Source organism: Nothoprocta perdicaria, unplaced genomic scaffold (assembly GCF_003342845.1).
Source record: "Nothoprocta perdicaria isolate Ctin4 unplaced genomic scaffold, notPer1 scaffold_6, whole genome shotgun sequence".
NCBI lineage: Eukaryota > Metazoa > Chordata > Aves > Tinamiformes > Tinamidae > Nothoprocta > Nothoprocta perdicaria.
Window position 1 is genome coordinate 727,091 of NW_020455865.1, and position 19,038 is coordinate 746,128.

Sequence of the window (19,038 nt, forward strand, 5' to 3'; positions counted from 1 at the left end):
CCGCTCCGCTCCGCACGGCGGGGGCGGCTCCTCGGCCCGGCCCGGCCCGGCCCGCGCGGAGCCCTCGCCCAGGAAGGCGCCGGGGTCCCGGTGTCCCTCGGGGCCCTGCCGGCCGCTTCCACACGAGGCAGTGCCGCCAGCGCTCTCCTTAGCCCTGGMAACGCGTTCCAGAGAGGGGCTGCTCTTCAGGCGGGCGCACCCGCTCCGCAGGCTGCTCCTCGCGCCCAGGCGAGCACAGGGCGCTGCCGCCCCGGCCTGCAGCGCGCCCCGCTGCGGCCCCGGCTCCCCAGCCCTGCGCTTCATTTTCCTTCTTGTCCTGCAGGAGAAGGCCCAGGGAATCGTGCTGAAAGTCCTCACGTCTTTCAGGAGCAGCGAAATAGAACAGGCCGTGAGCATCCTTGACAGGAACGACAGCGACTTGTTAATGAAGTACATTTATAAAGGCTTTGAGCAGCCAACAGAAAACAGCAGTGCAATTCTGCTGCAGTGGCACGAGAAGGTAAGCGCCCCGCGGCGCCGCGCGCTCCGGCTCCGCTCCTGCCGGCGCGGACAGGGCYTCTGTGCTCGAGGCACCCGCTGCGGCGGCTCCTTCCCTGCTCACCTTGCAGCACTGAAGCCGTTACGCCCTCATCTTCCAAGCTCGCTCCCAGCCCGCGGCAGGGTGAGCGCCGAGGCCTCCCCGGGCGCGCAGACCAGGCTGAGCCCCGGAGCTGGCAGAGCCTCCTCCTCGTCCTCAGCGCGTTGGGCGGGCTGCTAAGTGCCCTTAGCAGCAGATGTCCCAGCTGAGCAGCAGGGTAGCAACACCGTTGGGTTTGCACAACAAAGGCCCCCCGGACCAGGGCAGCAGGGTGATGCGCTTTGTGCAGCAGCTCTTGCACGTTGCCGTTCTCTTTTCCTGCAGCGAGGCTGCCGGCCAGCTGTGCTGCCTCCTGCCAGGTGACGGTGGTGAGAAGCGGCTGAGCTCTGCCCCTACGTGGGCTTTCAGAGCAGCACAGGCAGGCGCTTTGTCACTGCAAAGCTGCTCGTTCAGCTACGGCAAGACGGAAACTGTGTTTCTAGAGCAGTGACTCTAGCTGTGAGGAGTTGCCTCTTGCTTTGCAGAATGTTTAGCAGGGGAGGAGAAAATACATCCTCAGGACAGCAAGGAACAGGTTTCCATTGGACTGCTCTTGCTTGTTTCTCATGGAGACACTTTTGGTGTATTGCAGAGGACCAGCCCAGTTATAAAATCACTCCCTGTTCTGCCCTGACTGGAAGGAGTTAGCGCTCAGAGCCCATGGGCACACACAGAGCGTCCCCCCCCACCGGGGGCTTTGGAAGGAACGGGGCAGGGGTGAAGCAGGGTGGCTGCTGTTCGGAAACGCGGCCTTCCTGGTGCTGTGGAAGGCGACCTGCTCAGCCTGCTCGGGGGCAGCGCCCGCCCTGCAGCAACGCTCTGGCTTTGCCACGGCCTGGCTAGTGCCGCCTTGGCAGAGGCTCCCAACGCAGGGCCCTTCGCACCGTGCACGTTCAAGGCGGGACGGGGGGCAAACGCTTCTCACGAGCACGTGAGGAGGTTGGAACAAGAAAGGAGTTCCGTTCACTGGTCCCAAGCAGCCTTGGTAACTCTCCTCCCGAGTCATCTAGAGAACATGCAGCAGGAAGGAATTGCTGTGTGAACGCAGGGCCTGTTACCACAGAAAGCTAAAGGCAGCAGCATGCAGGGTGCCGCAGGTCGTTCACTGTATTTCCAGTTCTGTTGCTAGTGATCAACATAAAAATGCTCTGTGGTCTTGGCTTGGTGTAAGTGAACTGATACCTACATCATGCTTTGTGTGATGGAGCGGCTGTACCAAGAGAGCAACTGACGTCTCACAGGCTGTCTTACCAGGGAAACGTGACACCACAAGATCCACTTGGTTTAGCGCCTGTTTAAAATGACTTAAACATCAGCATGCACTAGAGAAAATAATAGTTTTTTCCTAACAAACTCTTTTCAAAACATGACAGCAAAAAAAGTGTAAAATGAGAAGAAAAGCCCAAGATGCCTATGTACAACAAAAAATGTTTTTACACAAGAACTGTGAATGTCTCTGTTACTACCCCCAAACTGTTTGTTCTTCTAAGATGCCTTTGCCGTGACTGTATCTAACACCCATCTCCTTTTCCCATCCTCACAGGCATTAGCAGTAGGCGGCCCAGGTTCCATAGTAAGAGTTCTTACGTCAAGAAAGACTGTTTAAAATGCTATTAACTTGAACCAAGATGACGATCAGTTTTGGACCTAGAAGGAGGAATTAGCTGGAGTGACACTGGTCCATCAGTAGCGAGATTGCTGTCTGCTGAAATAGTGTGGAGACCTCTTCTTGGACTGCTTTTAGCTGCAAAGGTGGGGAAGAGGACACGTCATTCCTGTATGCACTCCGATAATCATTACAGCAACCAAGACATTTATCCTGATCCCCTCTTCTTTAAAAGGCAGAGAAAAGGTGAATTCCTGCCAGCTATTACTGTAGGTGAAGAGGTTCTTTCAGATGCTGCTTTATCAAAGTGCGGTGATACAAGATCTTGTGTGTACTGCTTATTTAAGAGGTAGCCGTGTCTTTGGCCGATGCAAGATTGGGGCTGTGTAAAGTGGGGAGAAGTGTTGAGGACAAGGATACTGTGCATATGGTCAAAGTAGCTGGATGGTGGGGCTGGTTTCATGTAAAGTGCCTGCTGCATTAATAAAATTCTTGGATCACCTGAGTTAAGTAGTTTATTTTTAGCTAAACCTTAAGTCTACTGTTGATTCAAAAGCAAACCAGCACTAAACCACTTCTAAGTTAAGAGCCCACCTCTGCTTGAGTGCTCTTCAGCTCCTTATAGGAGTCATCCTCGAATGTAAATACACTGGCTCTAGGAAATGAATCAAGTGTTACTGCTCACTGCACCTTAGAAGTCTTTGATATAGTGCAGAATTAGTCATGATTTGATTTTATGCTCTTGTCCATGCTAGGAAGTCAAGAAGATAGTTCAAAACTTACTAACCTATTTATGTACTAGTTTATCCTCATCTCTGAAGGACTAGTTGGCAGCATAGTAAGCAGCTTCCCTTGAGGGAGCGCAGGGGCGCCCTCCTTGATCTGTCCAGAGAGAGGAACACAAGTACCCAAGTCCTCCTTGTTTGCAGCTCAGGTTACAGCACCTAGGCGAGAGTCTTCAGTTTCCGCTGGATCCCTCGGGAGACTCCGTTTGCACCGCGCAGATGGAGCCTGACAGGGCAGCTGCTGGAAGAGACTGGGCCTCGCGCCACAGGCCCGTGTTCTCCGAGCGGAGCACCTCGCAAGGGAGGCTGCTCTACACTCCCGCCTTGTTCTGATCAGCTGCTAAAACTGCAGGAACAACAACCGGGCCAGAGGTGCCTTGAGTAATTCCTGGCCTAATCCCCTAGAGAAATGGAGCCTTAATTAGCTGGCTGACACACCCATTCTTACCCAGACAGGAAGATGGGTTTTGTTTCATTCCTTAAAATTCTCTCCATTTAAATTAGCTATAACATCCCCGTGGAGATAACCAGAACTATAAAAGAGAAAGAAATCAAGATTAGCATTTTAATCAAAAATGTATTGCACCACAAATTTCATAGTGTTTCATAATACAATCCATATTTACAGCATAGAGGAAAGAAATCCAATGGCCATAGAAAGGATTATGTATATCATCGTTTTTTTACAAGGAAAAAGTGCATTAGCGTTTTAGTATATGCATACACACCATTCTTGCTCTGATAAAGAAAATTCAACACTTACTTAACTAATTTATTGTAAGTTGATCCTGTAAGAACTTTGGGCTCTTACTTTGAAATTGTGTTAGTATATAAATATTCTGAGATTTATGTGTTATTGTTTCTTCTAGGTCCTCTCTACTGCTTTCTTTACTGTTCAGCAGTAACCTTTCAAGCCAGGATCAACTTAAACCGATTAGTCACTGAGCAGCATCAGCAAGAGCGGATGAAACCCCATCCCTTGGTCTCGGGCCCCACAGAGGTAGGGCAGGGCCAAGGGGCCGTTCCAAAGAAAAAGACCATGGGGCACAAAGTCTGGGCCCTTCCCAGAACCCATGGGTTATCCTGCCCTGCTTGGTTTCAGTATAGGAGCACTTCATGCAAATGATTGTCTGGTTTCACGTTAAATCAGGGTTCCCATACCTTCCCTATCCTATGCAATTAAGTGCTGTGAATCAAGTTTCTAGAGACTGTTTGACAAGCTTCAGTATACTGAAAACTCCTGTCATCTTTTTTTCCTTCAATTTATAAATAAATATAGCCTGGTTACAAACTGAGGAGTGTCACTTCTGTCACAGCAAGGGTAAGAGCATTCTGAGCACCTGTGCCTGGCTGCTTAACAGACTGTGGTGAGGGGAGCTGAGAGGTGCCGTGCAGGAGGCCCCGCTGCCCCTAGACACTGCATCTCTGTCACCAGCAGGGTCCCTCAGACCTCCGGCAGCAAAGCTACGTTAAAACCACAAACAGGGACTGTATCTCCACTGGAGCACAGGCTGACTTAGGGATATTTCATAAAAATGTTTCCAGAGTGTTACTAGAACTGGATGTCATGCATTGCTTTTTTCTGTGTGGGGGGTTTTTTTTGAAAATATATCCCATTTTTAAGAAGTCAGAGTGACTGCTGCTTCCCATTTTCATCTGTTTCTATGGTTAGTTGCTAAGGGCAAAATTCTGCTCACAGTCCTTCAGGCCAGTCCCAGCTTGGTCCCCTTTTCCTAAGGTAGAAAAAAGCAGGCTACTAGAGCCAAGATCCATGGAATATCAGTTCAATTTTGCTCTCAGGAAAACCAGCCAAACAAGAACTCCTAGGTAGTGTTCCTTTTACCCTGTAGTTTGGACACAGTTATTAGTCCTATTAGTCTACTACATGTCCCTAACAACTCTTCGAAGCATCAGTATCTGAGGTACATAAAACCACAACTAGAGAGGCAGATGCTGGTCACGAAAATCTGTTGCTAGCAAACTTGCACAGGAAAAAAAAAGTGTTTAGTACCAATATTYTCCACCTTTGTTACTATTTTTTTTTAAATAAAAGGTATTTTCAGTGTGCATTTACAATGTGGAATTCAGCTTTAAAAATTTAAAACGGTTTACTATCCCCTCTTCCCCCTGTTAACAACCTATGATACAGGCTAGTAGATTAAGTTTTAAAGGCGACTGAGTATTAGGTACTATAATTAAGACCATTTTAAATATTATTTTTCTTTAAGAAAAGTAAAATCAGACAACTCTAAAGTTGTGCTCTCAAATTAAATAATCATCATCAACATGCAGCCTTCAGGACTGCAGGCCAGGATATATGCACCTTAAATTACACAGTGATATGAAAAAAAGAAAATCAAACTACTAGTTATGTCAGTATAACAAGGCAAGGCAGATTTTTTTTCCCTTTTTTTTTTTCCCTCTTTTTTTTTTTTTCCTTTTTGGTTAAAGCTCCTGCTCCTTTCTTTGAAAGGCTTTTCAAACTGTCAGAAACTGAATACAGTCCTGCCCACATTCTTTTCATTGCTTACTTTTCACAGCGAGACAAGGAAGCTTTACTGTACCTAGAGTTACTCAACTCTGGCATTTCATAACAGGAGTTGGAATCACCATCATAACAGATGCAAGTGTTAGAAGCTTGAACTGCCAGCACCAGTGTTAGTGAGGTCAACATTACCCTTTGGTGCCAAGAAACAAACCGAAGAGCACAAGGAGCTGACTTCATTATGAGACCATCGAGACGACAGTCCCTGGATCCAACCCAGGAGAGGTGTTTCAGTCTGTGGTGAAAATTCTCCTTGCACAGTATTACTTTTGTAAACAGTATCAAAGTTCTTGTACAAAATACTGCAATGACAGTGATTAAGACACACCTGAATTAGGGTGTTGAGTGTTCTTTTCACAGAAAATAAGTGGCTAGATGCTGACTGCCAGTTTTCAGGTTCCCTTAAGACCATGGTGTCCTTGGGCTCGAGATAGATGGCCGGATACTGCCTCTAGGAGATGGCTTTGATCCAAACCACGACATCTAGGATGGGAAATCACAATATACATTAGGCTAGTTTCCCACTTTTAGAGCAGCTGAAGATTTGAAGAATGATGTAGTACACATGTATCTCCCCATCACGTGATGGAAGCAACTATTTCTAAAACACATAACACTGCATAATGTAGACTAAAAAGACTGAAGAACTGAACACAGTTTCATACAAATGTGGAACAGCATCCTGCTTCTGTAAGTGAAGAATACTGAAGACTATAACATTTATAATATTCCTTCAACATAATTGGTCAACATAATTTAATCGAAGTACCCATAGCCAATTTAATAGGAGAGTATCCTGAGYRAGATGGCAAAGAATTTCCCTCTCTTTCACTCACTGTATACTGAACACGTTTAACTTACTGAGCTGAAGCAGCACTCACTGATAAACACACACCAACAACCACCTATACAGGGGCATGTGAAAGATCTTGTTTTATGCAACGGAAAAGTAGAAACATATCACATGTCTTAAGGCCAATATCAAATTACAGAACCAAGAATCTAGTGTCTTACTCTTAAACACAGACTGTCCTGAAAAGAGCTTCCAGCTACACACTCGGACTTCAGTCCACTAGGCAACACTGTGCTGCTTTTCTGAAGAACTGGAAAATTAAACTACCCTCTATTTACCTCACTGAAATAGACAATTTCCAACATGCATACATGTGACCAGGGCACACTTAAACACCAAATGGTATCGTGGTTAAAGTTTGAGGGGGAAAAAACAAAAAACACCTTTATACAATTTCCCAGCATCTTAGAACTTTTGTTCCTTTTCCTCTGAGTTTTACAAGTAGAACAGAATCCTTACCTTGTATTCCAAGGTTTCTTTAAGCATATTTTCTTCCTCTTGTGAAAAATTTAGTAACACAGAGACAGCTTTAATTAGATGGAATGCCTGAAAGAAACCAYGGTAGTTAGTTGGTTAAGATGCTCTTGCTCTGTATACTCTAGGTTATAGTGCAGTACAGATTTTCTGTAGTTTCAGTCACAGGCTTTTTAGTCACAACTATAAAACACAGCTGTTTTGTTTCACTTCCCTGAAATCAACTTCTTCCTAATGGCAGAAATCAAACAGAAGTGCCCTACTTAGAACGTGTTATAACTACATTTAATTACATGTATCTGCTGGGTAGTAGGTGGCAGCTTCTAGAGGAAGGCAGCCTAGGAAGAGCAGTTAGCATAGCATACATCTTTACCTCCGATTCCCGGCAGGACATGAATTTTAGTACAACATGTTTAAGGTATTCAAAGTTTATCTCCCTTGAGTCATTTAAATCAGAGTTGTTTGTGACAGTCACAGAAGCATTAGGCACTTCAGAATTTGTTTTTTCACGTACTTCAGGTCCCTCACCGTCAGGCTTTATTTTCTAAGAAAAGAAAGAAAGAAAGGGGAAAAAAAAGAATCACACACACAGAAGTATATTGTAGTCTGTGTCAGTTTATCACTGGAAGAGACATCTAATACAAAGGGCCTGTATCCACACAGCTGGTATCAAGAGGAGCAATTCTCATCTATCATGGAATCAATGAAGTGTCTTCTCCTCTTCTCTAGCCTCCAAGGCAGAAGCTAGTTGCCCAAACCAGCATGGAACTTGGTCTAGGATAGAAACTGTCACGTGACAATTCACCCAAACCTGCTCTATGCTCTTTAAATGGGGGCTTTCAGGAATACAATTCTCAAGCTCAGAAAAAAAAAATCATATCAAAATATTTTAAAAGATTTTTTGTTAAGATAGTAGGTTTTTTTTCTCCTTGGAGAGAGATTAAGGAAGAATTTGCCTCAGGACAGACATCACTCCCATGGTAAAACTCAGCTGAGTAGCAGTTAAGTACCATCCATCACCAGTTCTTCTCTCYGTGATTTTTAAATACTCAGTGCTACCAAACACAGGTCTTCTCTGCCTATCGATTCCCCAGCTGCAAAACTGGTAATCAGAGCAACAGTTTTACGACTGTTTCATTCTGTGTTGCATGAACTGGTGATGATGGATACCATCCATTCAATGAATCATTCCAGATCCTTTGATATTTCTTTTCCTATAGTAAAGATTCAAAGATGCTTGCAAACATAAGGAAACTGCAAACACGCCAGGTGAAAAAATTACACTCTAGCTAGCAGTCAGGCTTTCCAAATTACTAGTACAAGTAACAGCGTCAGTAACTGCCACCTGAAGAGACTAAAAAGCGTACACCTTACCAACTCCTTCTGGAGTGTTTTTTTGAGTTCTGTCATTCTCTGTTGTAGCTGCTTTATCATCTGTAAGGAGAACAAACACAGTGTTGTATTTTGGCATCTTGTTTAGACCTATCTTTCTGAGGCTGCAGCCTGGGTAGCACCAATTAGCAGGCTTCCTAATTACAATAGAAAAGACTAATAGCCATTTCTGTTATTTCAGTTTACCTTGTTTTTCTCAGTGATTTGCTGTTCTAGCTCTCGGTTATCTTTTTGAAGCTGGATAATGTCTACAGCTGCCACCTCTCCATTTTGTTCCATCACAGAGTTTTCTGGAGGATGTAAATGTTTATTATTCAAGGCTCTTGCTGATTCCTCTAATTGTGAAGCCTACAAAAACAAGAGAGTGAATTGCAGAGGTATCATGGCATTTGCAGACCATGAACACTCCCCAGTGGGAAAGCTTTGCTGCTTGTTTATTTATTAAAAGAACGCAATAGTGCCAATCTTGCTGGCTACAGCAGTATCTCACTGGCCTGCTTGGTGCTTTTCAGTCTCTATCTCATTAGTTTCRTAAGAAAATAGACAATTGCAAGCCCATGTCATCAGACATGATAGAACTGGAATCTCTTACAGCATTACTTTTTCCTAAAAGTCTGAACAGAGTAGATTTGCAGCTTCACTCACATTTCTCTCGTGTTCTCTGGCCAGCAGGCACTCCTGTATCTGCAATTTCAATCCATCGATTTCCTTTCTTGCTGTTTCTTCTTTCTCTGCTGCCTGGTTGTTCCTTGCTTCTATATCAGATTGCAACTGATGCATTTGCAGCAAGACAGCTTCATGGTCTGAGAAAGGAAAGGCTTGCTTAGTTATCAGTCTATGACTCAAAAAGGAGAGGCTAATTATTCTTCATAAATGAAGCAAGTTATGGTGACAGTAAATCCCAGACTCTTCACATTGCTCTGTCATGAAAAAAAAGAGACAATGGAGTGGTGAATTCATTTGATCTAACCTTGACTGAGTTGGTTTAGTTCTTCCTTCTTGTTTAGGAGCATGTCAGATTTTTCATGGATCAGCTGGTCCTTTTCCTTTACTACAGAAGTCAGATGTGAAACCTTGAAAGCAGTCAAACAAACAAACAAACAGGAGCCGTTAACAGGATAAAATTGGAACAGACCACAGAAGGATTTCAGTGTATGTCAGAGCTTCAGATTTATCTACTTTTTTTTGGAGGAACGGGAGAAGAATTCTCCTATCATAGCTAAGGCAGTGAGGCTGCCTGGGCTCTGTGCCAGGAACACACCTTGAAGTGGTCTGTGCGGCGCTRGCGCTAGATATGAAAACGCAGAAAACTCTGACCTATTTAGAGGCTCTCACAAGATATTACCTCCACAGTGCTGGCCTCATTAAAGGACAGGGATATCGACGTGCTGCCACTGCCGAGCACTGCTTCTGGTGAGCTCTGAGCCACTGCTGCCCACTGCCCGCAAGCGGCGGTGGCAGCTGCGAGAGCCACGGGGCAAAGCTGCATCACTCACGTTCTGCGGCCAGGGCAGCCAGCGCAGATCTCCAGCAGCTCCCGGCAAATAAAGAAACCAGAATATGGGACTGAATGTACCAACATTTGCTCAGTTGAGAGCAATAAGCTCAGTCTGAGCTTATCTGCTCATCTGATATCACCTGGTCTTCCTTCAAATGGTTTAAATCCAATTGTTACAACTTGCTGTAGTTCTTGAGCCTACAGCTTAGGAATTTCCCTAACTCTGCAGCTGGCAGCATTCTACATGCTCCCCCTGGGATAAATCACAGAAGCTGGTTACATTCTTGTGTAGACCCTTACAGAGCCACCCTTAACTGCTGCTGTCTTGAATGCTGAAAATAYAATTTTTATTCATGGGAGTATCATGGTAATTAATTCCAAATCTAGTCTCATCTGTGCAAGATTAAGACACCCTAACATATTTTACATCATGTCAATATTAACTAACCTGCTGTTGCAATTCTTCTTTTTGTTTTCGTGTTTCTTCTAATGCTTTGGCAATTTCAACACTGACAGTCTCTCTGCTGCTTAATTCCTTCTGCAAATCAAACATAATTCAGAGCTCACTTAAGAAAACTAAAATCCATGGTCTCTCATCTTTAAGACCGAAATCGTTATCAAGCAGAATACACAGGTTTACTAACACATCGTGATTTAAGCTTCCAAATGAGACTTAGTACTAAGCTTTTACCAATGTTAATTTGAAGTTCACAGTCAGCTAATATTGCTTAAAACTTGACATAAACCTAAGCTGTTATATTCAAGCTGGACAACTGCTAAAATAATTACTTTTCATTTCTCTATTATTCAAGCTATTATGATACATCTCGCTCTTGAAGGAGCTGTTTCTCAGTGGTAGGCAACGAAACCCTAATATTAATTTTAGAAAAATCAGTATTCCATTTAAGCAGTAATCCTTTAATTTATTTATGCAATCTGCACATGTAAAAGTAGCACAGAAATTGTACAGAAGCAGCTAAACACAACCAACACTTCAAAAAAAAAAATCTCCTTTTAACTTAAAGTCCTTATCACAAAGTGTCTCCTTCCTAAAACTGACCTTTAGATCCATTTACATTACAGTTGTATTTGCAGAACTTTCAGCAGTCTAAAATTATATTTAAAAAAGTATATATATGGAGTGTGAAATGATTGGAATGTGATGAACTCTTATTCTGTTCTCATTGCTGCTAATAGGATTCAAAAGATCTTCATGCCTGACCATATGAAAATATATATTTTCGGTCTAATTTCGGTAGATCCAAGCACTCTATTTTAAGAAAGGACCAGCTATTTGTAACGATCCTTGAATGCAAATCAAGTGTCACAGAAGATTTATGTACAACCTAAGTACAACCTGAATCTAACACAATTTTAAGTACTGAGAATAGAATACACTTTGTCATTACCCGTTTCTCAAACCAAGCCCCAAATTTAACCAGTCACTAGCCAATCAAGCTCTTACCTTTAATCTATCCAGTTCCAACTCTTGACTTTTTAAAGAACATTCATATCCTTCTCTAGTTTTATTAAGAACTTCATTTTCCTTTTCTAACTGGCTCTGCAAAATAAAGTTGGCTTAAGTTGGATTTAATTTCTAAGCACAAGTATTATTATGCTTTCCTTAAACAATGAACACATCCAGTGAGTTGCTTTGTTCATATTCAGTGTCTCAAAGTATTAGATATTTTGTTATGTTAGTAGCTCTAAGCRCAGTAGATCTACAACTTATTTCAAAATCACTTACTTCATGAAGACTCAAATGCCCCACTGAACACCGTCAGTACTTACCAGCCTGTGCTGAGTGGCTGTTTTATCAGCTTCCCAAGCTGTTTTAAGAGTAGTTATTTGAGACTCCAGCCCAGAAATTTTCTCTTCATATTGATGTTTCACATTTAAAATCTGTTGCTGCATTTTACTTCTTTCATTCTCTAGATCATTTTGCTGATGGAAAATAAACAACACCAAGTTAATAAGACAGTATTTTTAAKCTCTGATGCAAACTGGACACCACTTCACATTACACACATCCAAACTGAAATAACACGGTATTTCTGTGGCAGCAGTGTTATGTATTCAAATACAGACATTGGAGTAGGAGACATGCAGCAAGAAAACATAGGGAATTGAGCGTCATCGGAGAAGCTGAACAATCTGGTACTGGTCAGTGAAACACCATGCAGAGAACTCACCAACATCTGGATCCGCAGATCCTGCTCACCAGCTTCTTCCTTGCTCTTCTTTAATGCTTCTGTTGTAATCTGCAGATTTTGCTCCAGTTCTTTTTTCTAAAATAAAATCATATACCAACTTCCKTATCTGCGGGCATCTACGCGCGCATGCAGAACATAGTATGACTCCTTGAAACTACATAATTAGGCAGCCCTCCTGAATTGACAAATGCATCTTTTTCCAAAAACTCCATAAATTCTCTCTCCTCCCCTAAACAATGCCTGTATTTCAGCTATAGGGAAAGCAGAAATGAAATCCATAACTTCATAATCAGTATCACTTCTCCATTCCTTAAGGAGAGATCAGCACCATAGACAATGTTGGACTTTACTTTCAAGAATAAATACGCCACGTAGGCTCACCTTTTGGTTGAGAGCMAAAGAGTAGTGAGGGAAGGAGGTACAACACATAAAGCTGAAAACAATAGCAATTTGTAGTAAATTGATAGATACATACTTGTGTTTCCAGTAGGTTCACAGTCTCAGCATGATGAGTTCTGTCTGYTAGTAAGTGCTGCCTGGATTCATCCAGTTTCTGCTCAAGAGTAGTTTTCTGCAGATTGTATTGGAGAGAAGAATGTGATCTTGGACAAAGATTATTTTACTTTAAAGCCAAGTTTATGTACAGCACCAACATCAGGTTGGCAGACCTCACAGGAAGCCAACCCAGGAAAGGGCTCAGCTCCCCAACAACTGGCTAAGGAAATATTGCTCCAAGCTGACTCTAAACAGGAGCATCATGTTGGAGAAAGAGAACTGAGAAAGACTACTGGCAAAAAAACATTCCTTCAGCTTGCAGCTGCTTCTCTAGATTTCTGAAGGCCCAAGCTTTGAATATRGAGCATTGTTTGTATACTTCCATGCAAAAATTGTTCCCCTTCCCCTCCTCATGCTTTGCAAGTTATGTTAGCAGAAAATCAACAAGGAAAACCTTTACAAACATTAACCAATAAAACTTTCACGTTGTTCTACCTCCCATGAGCAAATCCGTGGAAAAAGCTGTTCTTCCCTTTCTAAACAGGAAAATACAGTGAAGGATCTAAATACCAGATGCAGAAAGACCAATGCAGGCACCTGTGCAATAGGTACATATAAGGGCTCAACATAGTGGCCTACACAGTTCTGCCTCACAGGCAGCAGGACAAGAGACGCTGCAGGGTAAATGTGCACGTGTTACCTCATCACACACTCCTTCCGTGGGTAATAAGCAACTCATGTTCTATAAGTTCTCCTTAAGAYTGCACTGTTAAGTAGTCTATTAAAGTAAAATTACCTCCTTGAGAAGTTCCTGCATGTGTTCATCCCCCGAAAGATTTCTTTCTAACTTATTTTCCAAAGAAGAAACTTTTTCCTGAAGCTGTTTAATAAGTTTGTTTTTCTCATCATATTCAAGAGTCATCTGTTGGAACAAGAAATCACATGATCTTTGTAGACAAGCTTTTATCTAATCCATTTTGGTTCAAGTTGAAAAAGTGTCATTAGAAAAGTCCTACCTGAAAAGACAATATAATTCTGAAATACTTTATATATTAGATGTTTTACTTCAAACCCTCTGTACAGTACTCAAATACACACCCTTGTATGAGTCAATACCAGATGCACCTGAAAACACTTATTCTGCCTAATATATMAAGAACTTATTAAACCCTTAGTTCTCTCAGCTTCAAATAAAGAGTGAGGTATGAGCACATCTTCAATATATTTGTATTTTTACTTTGACCAAGTTCTCTAGAAAACCACTGATACATTCACAGACATGGCTCTGGAAACTAAAACTAGATCAAATGAAGTCTTTCAGATCATGTAATCTAAATAGTGAAGTACCTTTTGCTTGCATTGCTCATATTCCACCTTCAGAGATTCATGCTCCACCTGCAGCATTTCCAGTCTCTTCTCACAACCAGAACCAGCAACTCGAGCCTAAAAATTTAGAAAAATTACTTGCTTTGAAGCTCAGATTTCCAAAACCATATARTTAATATCTAATCCTACTTCTGTGGACAGGGAGGTCTTTGAATCAAACCCCATTTATCTCAAACTTACATTTTGCAAGTCTACAGAGAGCTGCTGAATGACAGTTTGTAGCTCCTGTTCTCTTAACTCCAGAGCAGTGATCTTATTTTCTGCATTTATCTCAGCTGTCATTAGTTCATCTCTTCACAGAGAAAGAATAAAAAAAATAAAAATAACATAGTGTGCCAGAAAAATAATCTTTAAAGATGATTTTGCTTCTTATGAAAACAGACCAAACAACATCAGAAGGACTTTTTTGGCCTGTAAACAGCCACTGTCTTGATTATACATTTTACCCAAAAAGGGTTAAGCATTAGGTACTACAGAACTCCAAACTACRAAAAAAAAATCATTATCATAAGCTTATAAAATCCTAAACAGTTATTACTTCAATTAGCTTGAATAAATAMATATGTGGTATGTACTSCCACATGATAAAAATGATTATASAGCTTACTGCATATATAAACTGCATATATAAAAAGGACACRAATTGGAAAATAAGTAAAACTACATAGGGAATAAATACACTGCTCCTCACAACCCATCACATTCATACCTCTGTGCCTCTAGCTCCAGGAACTGTTGCTGCAGCTCTTGAAGATCTTTTCTTAGGCCTGATGACTCCTTGTTTGTATCCTGAAGCAGCTCTTTAGTATAAGTTAGTTCTCGAGYGCATGCCTCTAGTTCCTGCTCCGCTTTGTTCAGAGATTCTTCCTTTTTCAAAAGCTGAATATTAGAACATTATCTTTGACAATACAGATGACCCAGTAATAGTGATAAGGAATTCTCATTTAGATTTATTTCCTTTATTAAGTTATAAGCTTTAGCTAAATGAAGTATCTCCTAAAAATTGCAGTGTTGAAATAGTCTATGCAACACCGTGTGTGTTCATACTGGTAGGATATCAATGCTGAGCATGTCTGCACTTAAATATCAAGGCTGAAGCCCGTTGCAAGGCTGCAATGGTACTACTAACTAGATATATTAAGAGATATTTTTAAAGTCTTTTTTTTTTTTTTTAAATAATCTTACCATATGTTTAACTTTGGCCATCTCCTGCTGCTGAAAGCCTTCCAGTTCATCAATTTCATCCCTCTTCTGAAAAAGGTTTAAACTCTGCTTGCTTATTTCTTGCAACTGTCTCTCAAGTATTCTTTTTTCCTGATTTAAAAAAAACAAAATGACAATAGCAAGATRCTTAATGTCTTCAAAATCGAAAATATTTTAAAGAGATTGAGCTAAAAAGCTGCAAAAACAGCAGCAAGACTGAGTTCATTTTCTTAAACAAATAAATAAACAAACAAAATAGGTTTGCTTCTGTTAGGAAATAGGTATCTTACTGCCAAGACCYCAGAATACGGCACCACCTCTTTCTGCATTCCAGATGCCCCTCTACAAGACAGTAAACTACTCTTCCCTCTTCTGGTATCACAACATCTTTCTCACTGCAACCCATCATTCTTGACTTCCCCACTCAAAACTAATTCCAGGAGCACCTTCTGAAGTCACAGGGCTGACAATGAAAGCTCTTTGGCTTCAGTCATTGAACAAAGCTCAAATAACTAAAAGGGCTGAATAGAGGTGAGTTCCAGTAAGTATACTGATCAGTGTTTAAAAATACAAAAATTGGAGCTTAATTACCTTTTCAATTTGACCCATTTTTTCCATCCACTCCTGATAGAGAAAGAAAAAGTATAAGAAAAATATCAAAATCCATCTAAAGATTTTAAAGACTGTAGTTATGATAAAAAAAAAAAAAGAAAATTGTACTGTTAACAGAAATGTTAAACTACAGTAATGATTAAAAAGGAACGACTAAAATAAAAATAAAAGGATTTAAATACAGAAAAGCTGAGGAATCATTTATATTACTTGAATGCGTAAGCTCTATGCAAGTAAAATAAAAATGACAACTGTTCTCCTGCAAAGGAATCTTACCAAATACAAAGGTGAGCTTAACTTGACATTAGAGTCTTCCGAAGGCTTTTTAAAATCATGAAGAACAATCAGACTAATGTTAAGCCCTACAACATTTTTATATGATTTTCCTTTGACTTCAGCAAAGCGAGCAGGGCAACTACACCAAAATCAAGCACTCCAGAGCTGATAAAAAGTCCAGTTGCTCAAGCTGAAATTATTACCTGGTCTTTTTTTTCTAAGGCCAAAGCCATTCCCTCAGCCATCTTGGCTCGGTTGGCTTGGTGAGCTTCATTCTGCTCCTGAAACTTCCTCATGGAGGCTGCCAAAAAGAATCACCAGCTTTATTACAAACTCATCTTTTCAATCACTTCTCAATTCCTTGTATGTTATTTATAACTTTAAAGAGCTTCTTATCCAAGTAATTAGCCTCACTGTGGCTCTCTAGCACTGTTCCTGTGCCATTTTTTAATATCACACTGCACATTTGCTTGCCAGAAAAAAGAYATGAGTACCATTCATTACCAGACTGTAATAATGCTAAAGGTTTTTAAAGAAAAAAAAAAAAAAAATCTATCCCCCAACTTAACCACAAACTTGCCTAGAGGTACACAGTTTGAAAGAAAACTGTCTAAAAAAAAAAAATCTGTATCAACTCATTTCTTTCCATCTGCACTTAAATTATAACAATTTTCAACTCAATAAAATATATTAACAAAAAAAAGTACATACAATCCTGATGCTTTTCTAATGCATTTTCAAGCTTCTCTTTTATCTTCTGCAAGTTTCGGATCTGATCAGCATAATCTTGTGTGAGGAGGGAGAGGCACAGACCAGGAATGGACAGACATTGGGGAAGGACATAAGAAAAAAAAAAAAGAAAAAAAAAGAAAACAGATGAGTGGGAAACAACAATGATTTTCTTAACCAGAAAATCATTTCTGTTGAGAAAAACTTAGATGACTGTAAGAATGAAGACAAGCAAGTCCTGCCTATGCTGTCCATAGGGAATATGGTTGGCACAAACAGAAGGACCTGACTTAGGYGGGCTAGTTACACAAAGAAAGGCAGTAGACCTGGTAACAGACAACAGAAACTATTCCCACATTTTACTTCATTCAAGAAGAGCAACCTAATTTTAATTCTGTTTAGAGAATGTCTCTGTTAGGAGTGAGTGAGAAGGGAATTCAGAGAAGCTTGTACTTCTGCTCCATAACACACTTCAACCCAGACTCRGATCCGCTCCACGCAACAGGGATGGAAAGCAGTGTCGGAACAGAGTCCTTACTAGACTTCTGCAGGACTAGGTATGATTACTGAAAGAAAAAACTGTTACCACATTGTTTTATRCAAAATCCTTTGCTTTTTCTTCATTTGGGAGTTTATCTTTTTGTGGAGTGTTTCTGTCAACATGAAAAAGCATAGATCTTAACAGAAGGGAACTTGTACGTGCTCTAAGTAACAAAAAATGGAGAGGAAAGGAAGATAACATCTAGTGAAGACTCTTTCTGTTTGAAACACSGGGACAGAAAGCTATCCCAGTTGTTCAAAAGAATCACAAAAATGTTGCCAAGAAATGAGAAGAATCAGTCACTATACAGTTTTAGCTTTACTGGAAGCTACTTAGATGRCAAGCAAACGTGCTATTACAAATTAAAAGTTTTCTTAAAATAAATAAATTGAAGCATTTAAGTTCAAAAGAAGAATATTCCCTAAAATAATAAGGTTTCATACAAGTCAAGACACATACCCGACAGTTTGACCTCCAGTTTTCTTATCTGTTCATTTCTTCTCAACAGCTGGGATGAAAGATCCTCTCTAGAGCTGCTTCCATCAGAAGCCTCAATGGAAAAATAAAACCCATGTAAATTACAAAACTTAGGAAAAAAAATGATGTTGTCATATACTAACTTTGAAGATAATGAACACTGTCCCACCTAGGAATGAAGCTTTTGTTTTTCACAAGGGGATAGCTGTAATAGCACAGCAGAATGTGTACAATATGCTGAAGAAGAGAGAGTAAGGGCTTAAATGGCCAGTTCTCTAATTAGGGCCTGTTCCATGAAATATAAGGCTTTTAAAACCTATAGCTGCAAAGTGTTTCTTCAAACTGACCACTGAAGAGATGGCAAATCAGAATGACCAGGAAAAGCAAAAAAAAAAAAAAAAAAAAACAGGTTATACAGATTTGGGGATTGGTCCTGGTGACAGGAATCATTTTGGAAAACCAAGTAACTAGAAGGAGGAAAAGTTGAATAAACTCCCTTGAGTGCTCATGCAATAGTCACTCCGTGCAAAATCCGCTGCATAGCTAATGGATTATTCTCTACATTTTTTTTCTCTTCTCTATAAAAACCAACACTGAGATCAAGTAAATGGGGACTGCTATTAAAAAAAAAAAAAAAAGTCTCGAATGCAGAGGTGACACGCTTACGYGTATATACACGAATATAGACACACGCACATTATATGTGTGCCAGTGGAACAGAACCACAGAGGCGCCCGCTGCCCCACAGCGGGGCGCAGCTCTGGCCCCTCCAGTGACGCTGCGCTGCAGCCGAGCCCAGAAGCAGGCCGGCCCGCCAGGCGCAGGGGTGCCAGCGGCGCGGGCGTCCCTTCACCCGGGCGCGGCTGTAATTGCGCCGCTTGCCTAAACAGCGCTTCAGAGCGAATCGGAGTTTAGATGAGGCGCCAGAGRAGCCGCGAGCCTGGCCTGATCGCCACAGAACAGAACGCGCCTTGGCGGCGGTTAGGTGAACGCGCCAAGCAGTGAGTGCTGGGCACGGGACAGGCCCGGCTCCCCCTGCCCTGCCGCGCACACCGACACGCCGCCGCGCCCGCTCCCCGCCAACGGCCGCGCGGCCCGTGCCCGCCGCCGCGAACTCACGAAGTCATCCCCGGAGTCGGCTCCCAGCGACGCCACCGACTCCTTGCTGAGGGAGCGCGCGATGCGGGCGGCAGCGCCCGGGCGCGGCGCGGTGGCCGCCGCCTCCTCCGCGATCTTCTTCTTCAGCTTGGCGAACATCGCCGTGCTCCGCGGCGCCGCGCTCCCGGAAAGCGGCGGCCCGGCCCGCGCGGCCTCAGCGCCCGCCCCGCTCCGCCGCG

The 19,038-nt window shown here is 42.1% G+C and overlaps 2 protein-coding genes across 2 annotated transcripts; one reads left to right on the plus strand and one right to left on the minus strand.

Annotated features, from left to right (window-relative positions):
- Nucleotides 1-310: 310 nt before the first annotated feature.
- Nucleotides 311-2,576, plus strand: ARPC5L (actin related protein 2/3 complex subunit 5 like; the record flags this gene model as incomplete). The annotated part of the gene is made up of 2 exons (XM_026049529.1): nt 311-499; nt 2,160-2,576. Coding segments are annotated over 2 exons (252 nt in total), but the record flags the coding sequence as incomplete, so codon positions are not given.
- A 3,048-nt stretch (nt 2,577-5,624) lies between these two features.
- Nucleotides 5,625-18,958, minus strand: GOLGA1 (golgin A1). The gene is made up of 22 exons (XM_026049271.1): nt 18,821-18,958; nt 17,684-17,774; nt 16,666-16,740; nt 16,158-16,255; nt 15,658-15,690; nt 15,049-15,177; nt 14,573-14,730; nt 14,044-14,155; nt 13,825-13,920; nt 13,274-13,399; nt 12,458-12,553; nt 11,962-12,057; nt 11,561-11,713; nt 11,235-11,330; nt 10,218-10,307; nt 9,242-9,344; nt 8,917-9,074; nt 8,458-8,619; nt 8,254-8,313; nt 7,253-7,423; nt 6,865-6,951; nt 5,625-6,035 (listed from the first exon to the last, which is right to left on the minus strand). The coding sequence occupies exons 1-22, from the start codon at nt 18,956-18,958 to the stop codon at nt 5,955-5,957; spliced, it is 2,409 nt and encodes an 802-aa protein (XP_025905056.1). The 3' UTR covers nt 5,625-5,954.
- Nucleotides 18,959-19,038: the final 80 nt, after the last annotated feature.